The sequence below is a fragment of the Agrilus planipennis genome, unplaced genomic scaffold (genome assembly GCF_000699045.2).
Source record: "Agrilus planipennis isolate EAB-ADULT unplaced genomic scaffold, Apla_2.0 scaffold162, whole genome shotgun sequence".
Lineage (NCBI taxonomy): Eukaryota > Metazoa > Arthropoda > Insecta > Coleoptera > Buprestidae > Agrilus > Agrilus planipennis.
In genome coordinates this window covers 425,463-439,062 of record NW_020438904.1, presented here as the reverse complement: position 1 = coordinate 439,062, position 13,600 = coordinate 425,463, and the positions used below count along the sequence as shown (strand labels likewise).

Sequence of the window (13,600 nt, the reverse complement as noted above, 5' to 3'; positions counted from 1 at the left end):
TGTTTCATCCACCTTAGCGTATCTACTTTATTTTCTGCACTACAAACTAATCTAATCAACAACGGAATTTTTAATTCCATGTACGTAACTATAAAATGGTAGCTACCAAAAATCATCGATATTCTCTTGCTAAGTATATTTTGTTGAAAGTTACTTAATTTATTGATTTTCTGCACGATTTTATTCGCATACAAAAAAGATCAAATTTGACTTTCGGTGACAATCGTTGAAAATTTTGGTGAAGGCGCCAGGACAATTTAAAACCAACACAATAATTAAATTCTAATTCTTGTTTCATTGAAGTAGACCGATACATTATCAGCTTTAAATTATGTTTTTTTCCATGTAGACGCAGTTTAGGGATGCTAATTTATATTTTTCTTTTTACAACAAATAATTAAATTACAATTTGCAATACATTTATAGACAACCCAACATACAGGCAATTATTTTTTAATTAATTGTAAAATAGACTCCGGGTACTCAGTGGATAGGAAATCGTTTGTGAATTACAAATGTGCAAGGTAAAATGTTTGTGAATGCTTATTTTTCAAGGAAAAAAGAAAAATAAGTTTAATTTTTTACTGCCCTCTGATGTTATCATAAATAGTTATATAGGGAAGTTGATATACTGCTGTTGGTTGTCATATCTATGGTGTTCATCTATATCTATTTTACTTTATTTTCAGTTCATAGACAAATTCAGTTGTGGTCATAGATAATAGGTTGTGGTTGTCATTAACAGAAATCAAGGGTGAATTTTTAAGAAAATATTGAATATTAACTAAACTGATTCAAAGTGTGTATACTGTTTGAATTGTTAGTGTTCCCTACTTCTTATTTGCTGCTACTATTTAAAGTAAGTGATTAAAATATGTATGTATGTAGTACTTCTTCTATATCGTTACATTTAACCTAAAAATGTAAGTAACACATGATAATGTACTGCTTTTTTTTCATTACTTTAGTCTATGACTTTAGTATAACTATTCATAATGAGTCGATTTTTTGCTACTGGTTCGGACTCTGATTCGGACAGTTCAACAGAAGAGGAGGTCGTACAACGTCCCACAGTTCCTGTCTATACAGTATGTAATTGTAACATGCGTAAGCTACTTTTTCAAATCATTAGTAATATAAATTTTAGTTCAGTGATGAAGAGGAGGAAGTTAAACGAGTTGTACGTTCAACGAAAGAGAAACGTTATGAAGAACTTACAAATTTAATAAAGCAAATCAGAAACTATAAAAAGATTAAGGATATGAGTAGCATGTTGACAAGTAAATAATGGCACATAAAATTAGGGAAAATTGGTTTATAATTTAAATTTTTAGGTTTTGAAGAATTACAAAGAGCTTATGTGAAGGCATTACCAGTTGTTCAGAAGGAAGAAAATGGACAGACTCCCAGATTTTACACTCGTTGTTTAGTGGAACTTGAGGACTTTATTACTGAGGTATGGGAGGATCGTGAAGGAAGGAAAAACATGAGTAAAAACAATAGGTAAGTACTGAACATTGAAATGTGCATGGACTACATTTTGTTATTTTTAACAGTAAATCGTTATCATCTATTCGTCAAAAGTTAAGGAAATATTTGAAGGAATTTGACCAAGATATTGCCAAATTCCGTGAAAATCCCGATTTGCCTGACGATGAAGAAGAAGAAGATAAACGTAATATTTGCGCATTTTTCGTTTAATATCTGTTATTATTATCGATATTTTACTAGGTGAGCCGGAAATTGATTCAGACACGGAACAACCTATTAAGATAAGCCAGCGTCCCTCCGAACGTTCCAAACCTACAGATGAAGGAAACTCCTCTTCTGACTCGGATGATTGGCCATCAGACTCAGATTCAAGTTCTGATTCATCTGAAGACGAAGAAAAGTTTACAAGCATGAGGGAGAGGTTTTTAAAAAAAGCAACAGATAAAGACGACGATGAAGAGAAAGAACGCAAAAAGGAGGAACGTAAAAAAGAGAGAAAGGATCGTGACAAACGTAAAATAAGAAAAGAAGATGAAGAAGATGGCGAAGGAGAATGGGAGACTGTTAAGGGAGGAATGGCAATACCAAGTGTATGTTTTTATTTCTGTGTTTTTCATTATTTTGATGTTTTCTTTGTGTTTTAGGAGAAGCCGAAAATGTTCGCCAAAGATGCTGAAATTAATACTTCTCTTGTAATTAAGAAATTAAGCGAAATTATTGCCGCCAGAGGCAAGAAGAGAACAGACAGGCGTGAGCAAATCGAACTTTTACACGAACTCCAAACAGTAGCTGATCAACACCAACTGGGCCCTGCTGTAGCCATCAAAATTAAATTCGCTATAATTTCGGCAATTTTTGATTACAATCCAAAAGTTTCTGATGCAATGAAACCAGAATATTGGACTAAGTAATTAATTAATTATCTGAATTAAATTTCACTGTAGATCCAACGCTTCTATGTTTCTATAGGTTGTTAGAAAGAATTGCTGAGATGCTAGACATGCTAGAGGCAAATCCGAACATATTTATTTCCGACAGCGTCACTGAGGACACAGAGAGTCTCGAAGAGCCCCCGTTCAGGATTAGAGGATGCGTGTTAACATCTCTGGAACGTTTGGATGACGAATTCATTAAGTTGCTGAAAGAATGTGATCCTCATAGCAACGAATATATCGAAAGGTGTAGAAGTATTATTCTGATAAAATTGTGATGCTTATTAGAACATGTTTTTATTCTAGATTAAAGGACGAGTCAAAGGTATCTGCAATAATATGCAAAGTGCAGAATTATTTAGAAAGATATGGGACGCCCACGGAGTTGTGTCGCATTTATTTACGTAAAATAGAACATCTTTATTACAAGTTTGATCCACGAGTTCTTCAAAAAAAAGCTGTAAGTTTTACCATTATTTAGTTTTTTATGGGAGTAAATTTAATTTGAACATTGAAAGGAGTAAGTAACTAGCCCACCTGCAGGTATACTTGTGGGGGAAATTGTTGTACTGTATTTTATTTAGATTTATTTATTTAAAGTTATTCTATGCGTTTCCCATATTTATATTTATTACTCGTTTAGGGCGAATTACCAGCAACTGAAGTCACATCTGTTGACGAAATGGACAAATTATGCAAGTATATCTACGCAAAAGACGCAACAGATCGATTAAGAACTCGCGCTATCTTATCTCACATTTATCATCACGCTTTACATGACAACTGGTTCCAAGCCAGAGACTTGGTACTCATGTCTCATTTGCAAGAAAATATTCAACATTCCGATCCGAGCACACAGGTAGGTGAAATCAACTTCACTCTAAGTTATAATCAGTCCAAGTCCGAGTTTATTTTCAGATTTTGTACAACAGAATGATGGCTCATCTTGGTCTTTGTGCTTTTCGGCATGCTAACATCAAAGATGCCCACAACTGTTTAGTTGATTTGATGATGACCGGAAAACCCAAAGAACTATTGGCACAAGGTCTTCTTCCACAGGTAAAGTAATTTATACGTCATAACACTTGGCGTTGCCTATTAAGTTATTCTTTCAGCGTCAAAACGAGCGTAGTAAGGAACAAGAAAAGATTGAGAAGCAACGTCAAATGCCATTTCATATGCATATAAATTTGGAGTTGCTCGAATGTGTCTATTTGGTATCTGCCATGCTGATAGAGATCCCGTATATGGCAGCGCACGAGTTCGACGCTCGCAGACGCATGATTTCGAAAACTTTCTACCAACAATTGCGCAGTTCCGAACGCCAAAGTTTAGTAGGCCCCCCGGAAAGTATGCGTGAACATGTAGTAGCTGCCGCCAAAGCCATGCGAAACGGACACTGGGCCGCTTGCAACAACTACATAATTAACGAAAAAATGAACGCAAAGGTGTATATAGTAATTAAAATAATATGTTTGCTTTTTACTCTTCGTTATCACTGTAACAATAATGGTTTCTTTTGTATTGTAAAAGGTTTGGGACTTATTTTATCAAGCAGATGCTGTCCGTTCAATGTTGACACGCCTTATAAAAGAAGAAACGTTGCGAACATACCTGTTCACGTACTCTCACGTATACGACTCGATTTCGATGACAACATTGGCTGAGATGTTCGAATTAAGTAAAGCAGTTGTTCATTCTACTATTTCGAAAATGATTATTAACGAAGAACTAATGGTAAATTTTAAATATTTAAAAGGCCGAAAGAAAAATAAAGTTGTTATTTTAGGCATCTTTAGACGATCCATCCCAAACTGTTGTTATGCACAGGAGTGAACCGTCACGTCTCCAATCGTTGGCTCTACAATTGGCCGATAAAGTTAACAATTTCGTGGACTCTAACGAGCGCATACTGGAGACGAAGCAAGGAAACTTCTTCCTTAGGAGCGCCAACCAGGTCGATTTTTAGTATTAGTGATAAAAAATAAAAGAATAACTATAAATGGATCGACGTTAATTAAAGAAAAAAAGCTTCACTCCCTAATTATTAATTTATTTCAAAACCAACGGGTACAGGCCCTTACAGAAACAGTTTTACTGTGTAATTTATAGATACTACAATTCCATAATAGTTTATATTACTTGTTATTTTTCATTAATTATTCATAACAAATTTCAGGGGGTATTCCGTAACGAGAGGCAGAACTACAGGGCAGGCACCAACGAGAATTGGAATCGACAGAGGCGTGACAACAGAAGAGACTATTAACTTCGAAAAAATTGCTTGGAGTAAGAGACAGTTTTTGTAACTCTTACATAAATTTCCTATAAATAAATACAAGCAAAAAACAATATTATATCTTTATTGCTAAAAAGAATTGATCGACTTTATCCTACAATAATTACGACTTTAATCTTATGTGGGCAGCAAGTAAAACAATGTAACAATAGCGTTTTTTATTTGCTTCTCATTAGTTACTCGGCTCATACTTAATTAGCGCTTAATGGAATAAATGAAAGTGGTACGTCTTGTAAGTTTTACTTTACTATTTATTGGTTTTATTTTAGTTCAGGTAAGTTATCAGTAATTTAAGTTATATAAAGTTTAATCGTTTTAACTTTTTTCTAGACAAGAGAAGAATCTTATAATGATGACCTAGTCGTATATAATTACGAGACGGAAACTTTTGATTATATAAAGACAGACATGTCTCAAAAAGTTATTCGACTTTCTAAAAACTTTGCGGCATTTTTAAATAGTTTGGCATCGTTTGTAGGATCTGCTTTTGAACTTTTTAAAAGAGTTATCGTTGATCAAACGATGATTAATTTAAATAACTTGTCTACTATTCGAGACTTGATTAGCATAAGATATGAGATGCGGAGAAACTTTTTGAAGATATTTTATGCTTTTGTAGATGGGCAAGACAGTTTAAGTATTGAGTGAAAGGACATCCTGTTCACTTAAAAATCTCCGTTTCTTTATAAACAATTGTAAAATATAAATAAATTTTGAATGGGCAAGATTGCTTTTTTCCTAACCTCACATTTATGTGCATAAATAAAAAACAAACCATTGTTTTGCAGGTATGAAAATGTTGTTTTATTATTAAAGAAATGTATTTTTAACAATTTGTAGTTGCTCTTTCTTGTCTGTATGTTTCCAAAATTAACCCCATTATTATCGACATTAATAACACTGTTCTCCCTGCTCCCTGGTTATCTTTGTAAATGAGCTAAGATTTTAAGAATTTTATCAACAGGAGGTTGTAACCAGTTGTGATGGTTAAGTATTACTGCCACTTACTTTAAATATGCTTTTTCTTAATTCCTCTATTCGGCAAAACAATTTCAGGCAGGTTTTATTGACAACACTTTCGAGTTATACATTTAAACGAAGAAATACTATTTTTGCACTCTCTTCTGGTCAAGGGAAATGTGGTGTGGCAGTTATTAGGGTGTCCGGTCCTGAAGCAGGCACCGCTTTGAAAAAACTAACAGCTGCACAATGTTTACCCAGACCAAGAACTGCTGTACTACGAGAAATTGTTAATCCCATTGATAAGGAGATATTAGATAAAGCACTAGTCTTATGGTTCCCTGGTCCAAAAAGCTTTACTGGAGAAAATTCGTGTGAATTTCAAGTACATGGGGGTCATGCAGTTGTAAATTCGGTCTTGAGTGCTCTCCAATGTACCGGATTAAGACCTGCAGAAGCAGGTGAATTTACAAAAAGAGCTTTTCTAAATGGAAAACTTGATTTAACAGAAGTAGAAGGATTGGCCGATTTAATAGCTGCAGAAACAGAATTCCAGAGAAAACAAGCATACTTACAAAGTGAAGGCATTTTAAGTAATATGTACAACAGTTGGAGAGATATATTAATTAAAAGCCTAGCTCATGTGGAAGCCCATATAGATTTTGAGGAAACAGAGGAATTTGATGAACAAATTCTCCAGAACATTTTTGCTGATATAAGAAAATTGAAGGCAGAAATTAGCAGACATTTGGAAGATGGGTGTAAAGGAGAACGTTTACGAAATGGAGTGAAAGCAGTAATCATTGGAGAGACAAATGCTGGAAAAAGTAGCTTTTTTAATATCCTTTGTAAAAAACCAGCATCCATAGTAACTCCTATTGAAGGAACAACTAGGGATGTAATTGAAATTAATGTTGACATAAATGGCTATCCAGTAATCTTAACAGACACAGCAGGTCTTCGTTCTGAAACTAAAGACATTGTGGAACAAGAAGGAATACAGAGAGCAATTTTTCAAATTAACCAAGCAGACCTATTGATTTACATGGTAGACATTGAAAAACTTTTAAACAGTGGCTGTAAAACAGTTAAAGAGTACATTGATAGAATTAATGAGTTTAAGATAAAGCACAGTCATAGTAAAGAAACTATAATCATCCTTAATAAAATCGACTTGATTCATAAAAGAAAAGACAGAATGAGTGATCTGCTTGACAAAGAAAACTGCTTACTAGTATCATGTAAAGATAAAGACGGATTTTCCGCGGTGACAAATAAACTAACAGAGAAGCTACGTTCTTTATGTTTAAATCCAAATAAAGAACATCCCAGCATGACACATATCCGACATAGGAAACACTTAACTGACTGTTTAACATTTCTCGAAAATTTCGAAGAAGAAATTAATACTGCACACGTAGTACTTTTCGCAGAAAACTTAAGGCAAGCAGTTTATCATCTCGGTCAATTAACTGGACGTGTGACAAATGAGCAAATATTAGACATAATATTTAAAGATTTTTGTATAGGGAAATAATTATAATTATGTGTAAATAAATATAATAATAATTAATCTACAATTTTATAATGGTATTACTTCACACTTATAGAAACTATTCGTATGTCGTCATAAGGTTTATCGGTTTTAGGATTAGTCCGAACGTTACCGATATTTTGTATTACTTCCATCCCTTTAACTACCCTACCGAACACAGTGTGTTTGTTATCAAGCCAAGGGGTGGGAGCTAACGTAATAAAAAATTGTGAACCGTTCGTGTTAGGACCCGCATTAGCCATGCTGACAGTGTATGGCCTGTCGTGTCTTAAATGTGAAACAAATTCGTCTTCAAAGTCCCCTCCCCATATGCTTTCGCCTCCTGTTCCGTTCCCTGTTGGATCCCCTGTTTGTACCATAAATCCTTTAATTACACGATGAAAAATGTGACCGTTATAGTAACCGTTTTTACTATGAACGCAAAAATTTTCGACAGCCTTTGGACAATCTTTGGAGAAAAGCTTAAGGTGAATGTCTCCAAAGACTGTGTGTATAACAGCGCTATCGAAAAGTCGTTGTTGTTGTGGATTTTCCATAGCAGCCATCGTTTCCTCTTTACTAGGTTTTTCGTTGAATACGTCTCTCTCCTCTGACAATCCCGTCGAACCAGACTCATCAGGTTCATGTCTACTAAAGAGATAAAAACGAGACTTCTTGTAAGCTGTGCAGACAATAGTAGGGTCCGGCTGAATAGCTTCCAGCGTAGGGTTTTCTGATGCTTCCATTTCAAATGTCACAGTAGCCTTCGAACGTTTTGCAGAACCTGTATTTGAATGAATAATGCATAATTATATTGTATCGCACTCTTTTATCTCTAGTATGGGTAACTCTTAATAATATCAGTTTGCCCTCAGAAATGTATATTTACCTTGATAAAGTGCAATGTGTAGAATTCTGAAGTTTTCCTGTTTTCCGATTATTTTTACGCAAGTGTTGGTATGGATGTTAACCAGCTTAATACCCAACATTGTGGCATATAATATAAAATAACCACTTTTATCAAATATAACGTTAGCCAAGTGAAATGAGTCGGTCTTTTCTAAATCTCGTTCTACAGCCATTCTGCGACCAAATTCCATATTTGGCAAGAGTTGTTTGCTTTGCTGCAATTCCGTAAAGCGGGGTAGGGATTCATCAAAGATTCGCAACTGGAAAAACAAGTAATTATTTTCTTCTCTGATCTCTATTTAAACCATAAAACAAGAATTAACTTGTAATTTTACCATTTTGCCTGTCAGGAAATTAAAAACTCTTATTCTTCTATCTAATGAGGTAGTGGCGAATTTTAATCCATCTGGAGAGAATGCAAGACTTGTTGGAACAGTCTTGTTCTTAACAAATTCAAATAAATGTGTATCCAGTTTTGATTCAAAGGACACACACCTTGGAATGGTAAAGTCAACTTTAAGTCCACTCCAGTATTCTAACATGCCCTTTTTGTCCACTGAAATTGTTGTATCCATTGGGGGATTGTACTTAATAAGTATGACAGTGTTCATATGCATTTTGTCTAATATTTTAAGTGGTGAATCCTGGGTACCCCTTCCATCATAAATGTATATGTGTGAAGATTCAGCATCTGCTACAGCCAATGTTTGAATTGCATCACCACCACCATGTATCCATTCCACAACACCTGGCACAAAATTCATATACATCATATTAATCATATCAAAATTAAGTATATCAAAAATTTTCACTGATCTATCGGATGATGCTGAACATAGCAATGTTCCATTACAGTTAGCTGATAAGCTAGTAATAGGTCCTGAAAATAATCTCTGGTTAAATATTTTTCACTTCTACTCGGAAAATCCGATATGTTTACCCAAATGACTTCTAAAATGCTTGACAAATTCGATTCCTCTCTCAACTTTTTTCCAAAACTTTATGTGTCCATCACAACTTGCTGTTATAATAAAATTCGTGGCAGCAACTACACAATGAATGACTACGTCTCTGTGCATATAACTCTTCTCATAGGCTTCTGCAGAGGGCAGATTCTCCAAATAAAGGTCTTCATAAGGCAACACTTTCCTCTTTTTTGTCAAAAGTTTTACAGAAGACGATCCCACAGTGCCACCGTTTTCATCTTCAGATTCAAGAATACGTTTTTGTTTTTCTTCACTCATTTGTTTTAACTTCTGTAACTTCAATAATTAAAACTAATATAAAACAAAGGAATACGGTAGTTAATTTCTAGTGCATAATAACAACAAACAAACAATACTTTTAGTTTTGTTTTTATTATTTTTATTTTACAATTTGTAGGTTATTTTAAATTAACAATAACCATAGATTATAACCACAATAGATATATATACATACCAACAGATAATAGCAAATAACATTAACCACAGATATATTAAGGGTGTGCTCAGTAATGTTACTCGGTAAAAAGTAATTATTAAAAATACATTATCTCGTAATTTTAGAATATAATAAAAACCTTTATTTATATTCAAACATTACTGCAGATACCTTTCCTGACATTCCTCCTAACATCACTGCTTATCACTAACAATTCATCTTAATTTCTTTCCTGTTGTAAATGTTTATTAAAAATGTTTCTTTCACATAACAAGCAAGAAGTAATAAATGTTTTGATAAAAAAAGCCTATACCACCCTCCTGACTTCAAAAAATCTCTTAAGGTAATAAATTTGACCAAAAGTCATTGCAACTAGTATAACAGCCTCAAAGAATGACCACATTACAACTCTAGAATTTGTACTTTCATTAATGCTCCTATGAATTCGATCTCTCAACTGCATGTATTCCTGTTCTTGTTTAACACCAGTTAAGGCACCTAAGAAACATTGTATAATAGAGAAATTACTAAAAGAAAGCTGACTAAGAAATTACCACTTAATTCCCGTATCATGTCTTCTAATTTTGTACTGCTTTCTTCTCCTTGATTTTCTTCATGTTTAGCTGATTCTCCAATTTGCATGTTAAACATGACCACTTTAGGGGTCATTGTGGACATTTTATTTGAAAAGCAATATGTGTAAATACCATTTGCATGTGCAGCAAATGTGTATTTGCCAGAAGATTCTCTTTCACCTTGATATATCACTTTACCATCAGGACCCACTATACGAACGTCTATATCTAAGAAGCCTCCTTCAGCTATTTCAAACGTGAGACCTTATAACGAAAAAATGAGAAATTACTTTAATTATTTGAGAAATACTTCATAACCTACTCATTTTTGTGCCACTTTCAACTTTATCAAAGAAACATTCTTCAGCATCTGCATCAACTGTTATATAATAACACGAAACACTATTTATTATCGAAGAATATGCAAACAATACAATTAACAAATTGCCATACATTTTTAATATAAAATAAAGATTAGCCACGTAAACCTTTTTGTGAATGACTTTGGCAGATGTGGTTTATCCATAGATAATGGTTTATCTATAGCTGCAGTTAGGTCATAGATAATAGATATACAAAGCTTCGACCATATATATATGGTCGAAGATACAAAGGGTAATCTATGGTGGCGGTCTATGGTTATGAGTCAACAACTATAGATTATATCAACAAATCTTACCATAGACTTACTAAAAAAATGATACATAGAGTACATATACAACAATGACAACAATAAATAAAATGGCAGGACATGTAAAAAATAAGTTCCATTAAAGTTCTTATTAAATTTGTTTTTCTTGCACTGGAAGTTTATAGTAAAAGAATTACGTTAGTGTTAATTATTAGTGTTGTGTTTAATATGGCCAGGAGACGAGACATATCTGTAAGGTTAGTTTATAAAAAAGCGTTAAGGTTATAAAATTTTAATTCGTTCTAGCATGAAGAAATTGTAAAACAATTTAGCTTACCTGAACGTCAGTCAAAAATTGATACTCTTCTCAAGCAGGATGGACAGGCTTATTGTCTTTGCAGATCTTCTGATAGTTCCAGATTCATGATAGCATGTGATGCTTGTGAAGAATGGTATTCAATCCTTTTTATTCGAAATGACTGGTGACGATTTATTTATTCCATTTCAACAGGTATCACGGAGATTGTATAGCCATTTCTGAGAAAGAAGCCAAGCTAATAAAGCAATATGTTTGCATAAGATGTCATGAAGAAGATCCTACACTCATTACACGGTGGAAGACCAAACGTGAGGATAACTATACTGATAAGGAGGAACATAGATCCCGAAAACGGAAGGATCGTAGTGAAAATAAGATAGACAAGAAAAAGAAGAAATGTGGAGATTGTATGGGATGCTACAGAACAGAAGATTGTGGTCGGTGTGATGTTTGTACAAGGAAATTTAAACACAGTAGACAAAAAGAACGTTGCAAGCAACGTATTTGTGTTAATTATGGGGGGTGAGCAATACACTTGTATGAAAGGAAAAATACAAACTGTTTATTATTGATGTATTGATAAAATGCTAAATTAATTTTTTATGTAGGAGCCATAATCGTCGCAAAAGGAGGGATTCCACCTCAGATAATGAACCCAATACAGCAACCCATTTAATGACAGACTACCCCCGACAGTGTTATGGCCCTGGATGTAGCAATAGTGCACGCTATGGCTCCAAATATTGTTCAGACGTCTGCGGAATTCGTCTCGCAACCAATCGTATTTGTCAAGTGTTACCGCAAAGAATACAAGAATGGGCCCTCAGCCCTTGTATTGCTGAAGAAAAAAATATTAAAGGTGCATAGACGTCACTTTTTGGTAATAAGGAAAGAAACAAAAGAGATTTCTTTTTTTTATAGCTCTTGACCAAGTGAGAAAGCAGCAGCTTGAAGTAAGGCAAATTTTACAAGAATTAGATAAACGCCATGGGGAATTGGACCTTATCATAGACAGAGCAAAAAATGCTAGTATTGTTCCAAACCAAGAGACAGACAATGACGATGACACCGAGATTTCAACATACTGTATTACTTGTGGTCACGAGATTCACTCAAAAACAGCCATTAAGCACATGGAAAAGTGTTTTAATAAATATGAATCACAGGCAACGTTTGGGTCCATATTTAAAACAAAAATTGAAGGTAATTTTTGTTGTAAGAATACTAGATCTTCCCCTATCTACCAGTCACTGTGAGCTCGAAACTGTTAGTTCAGTGCTTTGAGTGGTTGAAATTTGTGAACAATTTGTTTAATCGCTTTCTTTGTGTTAAAAATTGTTTAAAAAATTAAATTTAAAGAAATTGTTTGTAAATAGGTATGCAACACATCATACACTTCAGCATAAGAAATGCTGACAGCATTCATAATTTCTTTTATATATAATTATGAAACTAAGCTAACGATGTTATTAACTTTTTTTTTTAGGAAATAACATGTTCTGCGACTTCTTTAATCCATCAAACAGAACTTATTGCAAAAGATTAAGAGTTTTATGTCCTGAACATTGTAAAGATCCAAAAGTGAATGAAAACGAAGTATGTGGCTGTCCTTTGGTGACTAACGTCTTCTCCCCAACAGGCGAATTCTGCCGAGCTCCAAAGAAGTCCTGCACTAAACATTACGTTTGGGAAAAATTAAGACGAGCTGAGGTGCGGTATTCGATCGTTCTATTTATTTATTTGTTTGAACCAGTTTACATGAAGTTCATGCTGATGTCAAGAATAAGTATACAAAAATACTCATTTTAGCAAACTGTACCCTGCAGGATGTAATAAATTACCTATTTGCAGGACTGGCACATAATACTAATAATAGTACTTATACTATTATTATTTAATTAATAACATACATAAACTAATTATTATTAAAACACAAACATAAACAAAACAAAAAGCAATGGGTATTATTTAATTTATTAATTACGTGATAGCTAAGTTCTCAATTTAAATAGACTGATTTCTTTTCTATTTCACGATTAACAGTAGGTGGTTGAATTTGATTAGTTTTAGTAATGCGATGACTATTATAATACAGATTTATTCACAGGTTTTAATTTTTATCATTTAGATTGATCTGGAAAGAGTACGACAGTGGTTAAAGATGGACGAATTATTAGATAAGGAACGTCAAATAAGACATGCCATGGCTTCTAGAGCTGGAGTATTGGCACTTATGTTGCACTCAACGTATAATCATGAGGTAATGGAACAAATTACAAAAGCTAGTCAACAAGACCAAGCTGCTATGCAAAAGGAAATTGCCGAACGATTTCGAAAAGGGGTAAAACAACGTTTATCTTAGATTTATATAAAAAAAAGGTGGAGACAGAAGCGTCTATTGTTAAGGGAGGTATTACTATTATTTGGCAAACACCTTACAGAAAGATGTAATGATAAGGGGGATTATTTGTTTACCTATTTCAAATAAAAACTCTATATCAAGAAGATAAAGAAAATAGTATAAAACG

The 13,600-nt window shown here is 33.8% G+C and overlaps 5 protein-coding genes across 7 annotated transcripts; 3 read left to right on the top strand and 2 right to left on the bottom strand.

Moving 5' to 3' along the window:
* The first annotated feature begins 708 nt into the window (after window positions 1-708).
* Window positions 709-4,777, top strand: LOC108739616 (eukaryotic translation initiation factor 3 subunit C). Of its 3 annotated transcripts, none has more exons than XM_025973320.1 (15): window positions 709-859; window positions 982-1,088; window positions 1,148-1,280; window positions 1,335-1,503; window positions 1,557-1,675; window positions 1,732-2,081; window positions 2,136-2,398; window positions 2,461-2,670; window positions 2,730-2,883; window positions 3,067-3,282; window positions 3,342-3,482; window positions 3,539-3,871; window positions 3,957-4,160; window positions 4,213-4,380; window positions 4,603-4,692. In XM_025973320.1, the coding sequence occupies exons 2-15, from the start codon at window positions 996-998 to the stop codon at window positions 4,690-4,692; spliced, it is 2,643 nt and encodes an 880-aa protein (XP_025829105.1). In that variant the 5' UTR covers window positions 709-859; window positions 982-995. The 3 variants fall into 3 exon arrangements, with proteins under 3 accessions (XP_025829105.1, XP_025829104.1, XP_025829106.1); XM_025973319.1 differs by having other exon boundaries at window positions 969-1,088; XM_025973321.1 differs by lacking the exon at window positions 709-859 and having other exon boundaries at window positions 996-1,088; window positions 4,603-4,777.
* A 92-nt stretch (window positions 4,778-4,869) lies between these two features.
* LOC108739619 (tRNA modification GTPase GTPBP3, mitochondrial) lies at window positions 4,870-7,275 on the top strand. Its single transcript, XM_018473603.1, has 2 exons — window positions 4,870-5,510; window positions 5,563-7,275. Exon 2 carries the CDS (start codon window positions 5,738-5,740, stop codon window positions 7,217-7,219), a length of 1,482 nt encoding a protein of 493 aa, XP_018329105.1. The 5' UTR covers window positions 4,870-5,510; window positions 5,563-5,737; the 3' UTR covers window positions 7,220-7,275.
* Window positions 7,273-9,563, bottom strand: LOC108739617 (peptidylprolyl isomerase domain and WD repeat-containing protein 1). The gene is made up of 4 exons (XM_018473601.2): window positions 9,066-9,563; window positions 8,461-9,005; window positions 8,106-8,385; window positions 7,273-8,000 (listed from the first exon to the last, which is right to left on the bottom strand). Exons 1-4 carry the CDS (start codon window positions 9,367-9,369, stop codon window positions 7,276-7,278), a joined length of 1,854 nt encoding a protein of 617 aa, XP_018329103.1. The 5' UTR covers window positions 9,370-9,563; the 3' UTR covers window positions 7,273-7,275.
* A 204-nt stretch (window positions 9,564-9,767) lies between these two features.
* Window positions 9,768-10,577, bottom strand: LOC108739623 (transmembrane emp24 domain-containing protein 2-like). The gene is made up of 3 exons (XM_018473608.2): window positions 10,445-10,577; window positions 10,102-10,386; window positions 9,768-10,045 (listed from the first exon to the last, which is right to left on the bottom strand). The coding sequence occupies exons 1-3, from the start codon at window positions 10,575-10,577 to the stop codon at window positions 9,855-9,857; spliced, it is 609 nt and encodes a 202-aa protein (XP_018329110.1). The 3' UTR covers window positions 9,768-9,854.
* Window positions 10,578-10,835: 258 nt separating this feature from the next.
* LOC108739621 (CXXC-type zinc finger protein 1) lies at window positions 10,836-13,593 on the top strand. The gene is made up of 7 exons (XM_025973322.1): window positions 10,836-11,005; window positions 11,060-11,205; window positions 11,265-11,594; window positions 11,681-11,931; window positions 11,994-12,275; window positions 12,559-12,782; window positions 13,201-13,593. Exons 1-7 carry the CDS (start codon window positions 10,982-10,984, stop codon window positions 13,432-13,434), a joined length of 1,491 nt encoding a protein of 496 aa, XP_025829107.1. The 5' UTR covers window positions 10,836-10,981; the 3' UTR covers window positions 13,435-13,593.
* The last annotated feature ends 7 nt before the right edge of the window (window positions 13,594-13,600 follow it).

What these genes read in the sequence shown, in the direction of transcription:
- LOC108739616 (XM_025973321.1), top strand. Translation starts at nt 996, where the DNA reads ATGAGTCGATTTTTTGCTACTGGTTCGGACTCTGATTCGGACAGTTCA. An exon ending in AGCAACGAATATATCGAAAG is followed by an intron (nt 2,671 to 2,729) that starts GTGTAGAAGTAT and finishes TTTTTATTCTAG; the next exon opens with ATTAAAGGACGAGTCAAAGG. An exon ending in ACGAAAAAATGAACGCAAAG is followed by an intron (nt 3,872 to 3,956) that starts GTGTATATAGTA and finishes GTATTGTAAAAG; the next exon opens with GTTTGGGACTTATTTTATCA.
- LOC108739619 (XM_018473603.1), top strand. Translation starts at nt 5,738, where the DNA reads ATGCTTTTTCTTAATTCCTCTATTCGGCAAAACAATTTCAGGCAGGTT.
- LOC108739621 (XM_025973322.1), top strand. Translation starts at nt 10,982, where the DNA reads ATGGCCAGGAGACGAGACATATCT. An exon ending in CCAGGAGACGAGACATATCT is followed by an intron (nt 11,006 to 11,059) that starts GTAAGGTTAGTT and finishes AATTCGTTCTAG; the next exon opens with CATGAAGAAATTGTAAAACA. An exon ending in AAAAATTAAGACGAGCTGAG is followed by an intron (nt 12,783 to 13,200) that starts GTGCGGTATTCG and finishes TTTATCATTTAG; the next exon opens with ATTGATCTGGAAAGAGTACG.
- LOC108739617 (XM_018473601.2), bottom strand. Translation starts at nt 9,369, where the DNA reads ATGAGTGAAGAAAAACAAAAACGTATTCTTGAATCTGAAGATGAAAAC. An exon ending in GCATTTTAGAAGTCATTTGG is followed by an intron (nt 9,006 to 9,065) that starts GTAAACATATCG and finishes GATTATTTTCAG; the next exon opens with GACCTATTACTAGCTTATCA. An exon ending in ACACATTGCACTTTATCAAG is followed by an intron (nt 8,001 to 8,105) that starts GTAAATATACAT and finishes ATTCAAATACAG; the next exon opens with GTTCTGCAAAACGTTCGAAG.
- LOC108739623 (XM_018473608.2), bottom strand. Translation starts at nt 10,577, where the DNA reads ATGTATGGCAATTTGTTAATTGTATTGTTTGCATATTCTTCGATAATA. An exon ending in TGAAAGTGGCACAAAAATGA is followed by an intron (nt 10,387 to 10,444) that starts GTAGGTTATGAA and finishes TTTCGTTATAAG; the next exon opens with GTCTCACGTTTGAAATAGCT. An exon ending in CATGATACGGGAATTAAGTG is followed by an intron (nt 10,046 to 10,101) that starts GTAATTTCTTAG and finishes AATGTTTCTTAG; the next exon opens with GTGCCTTAACTGGTGTTAAA.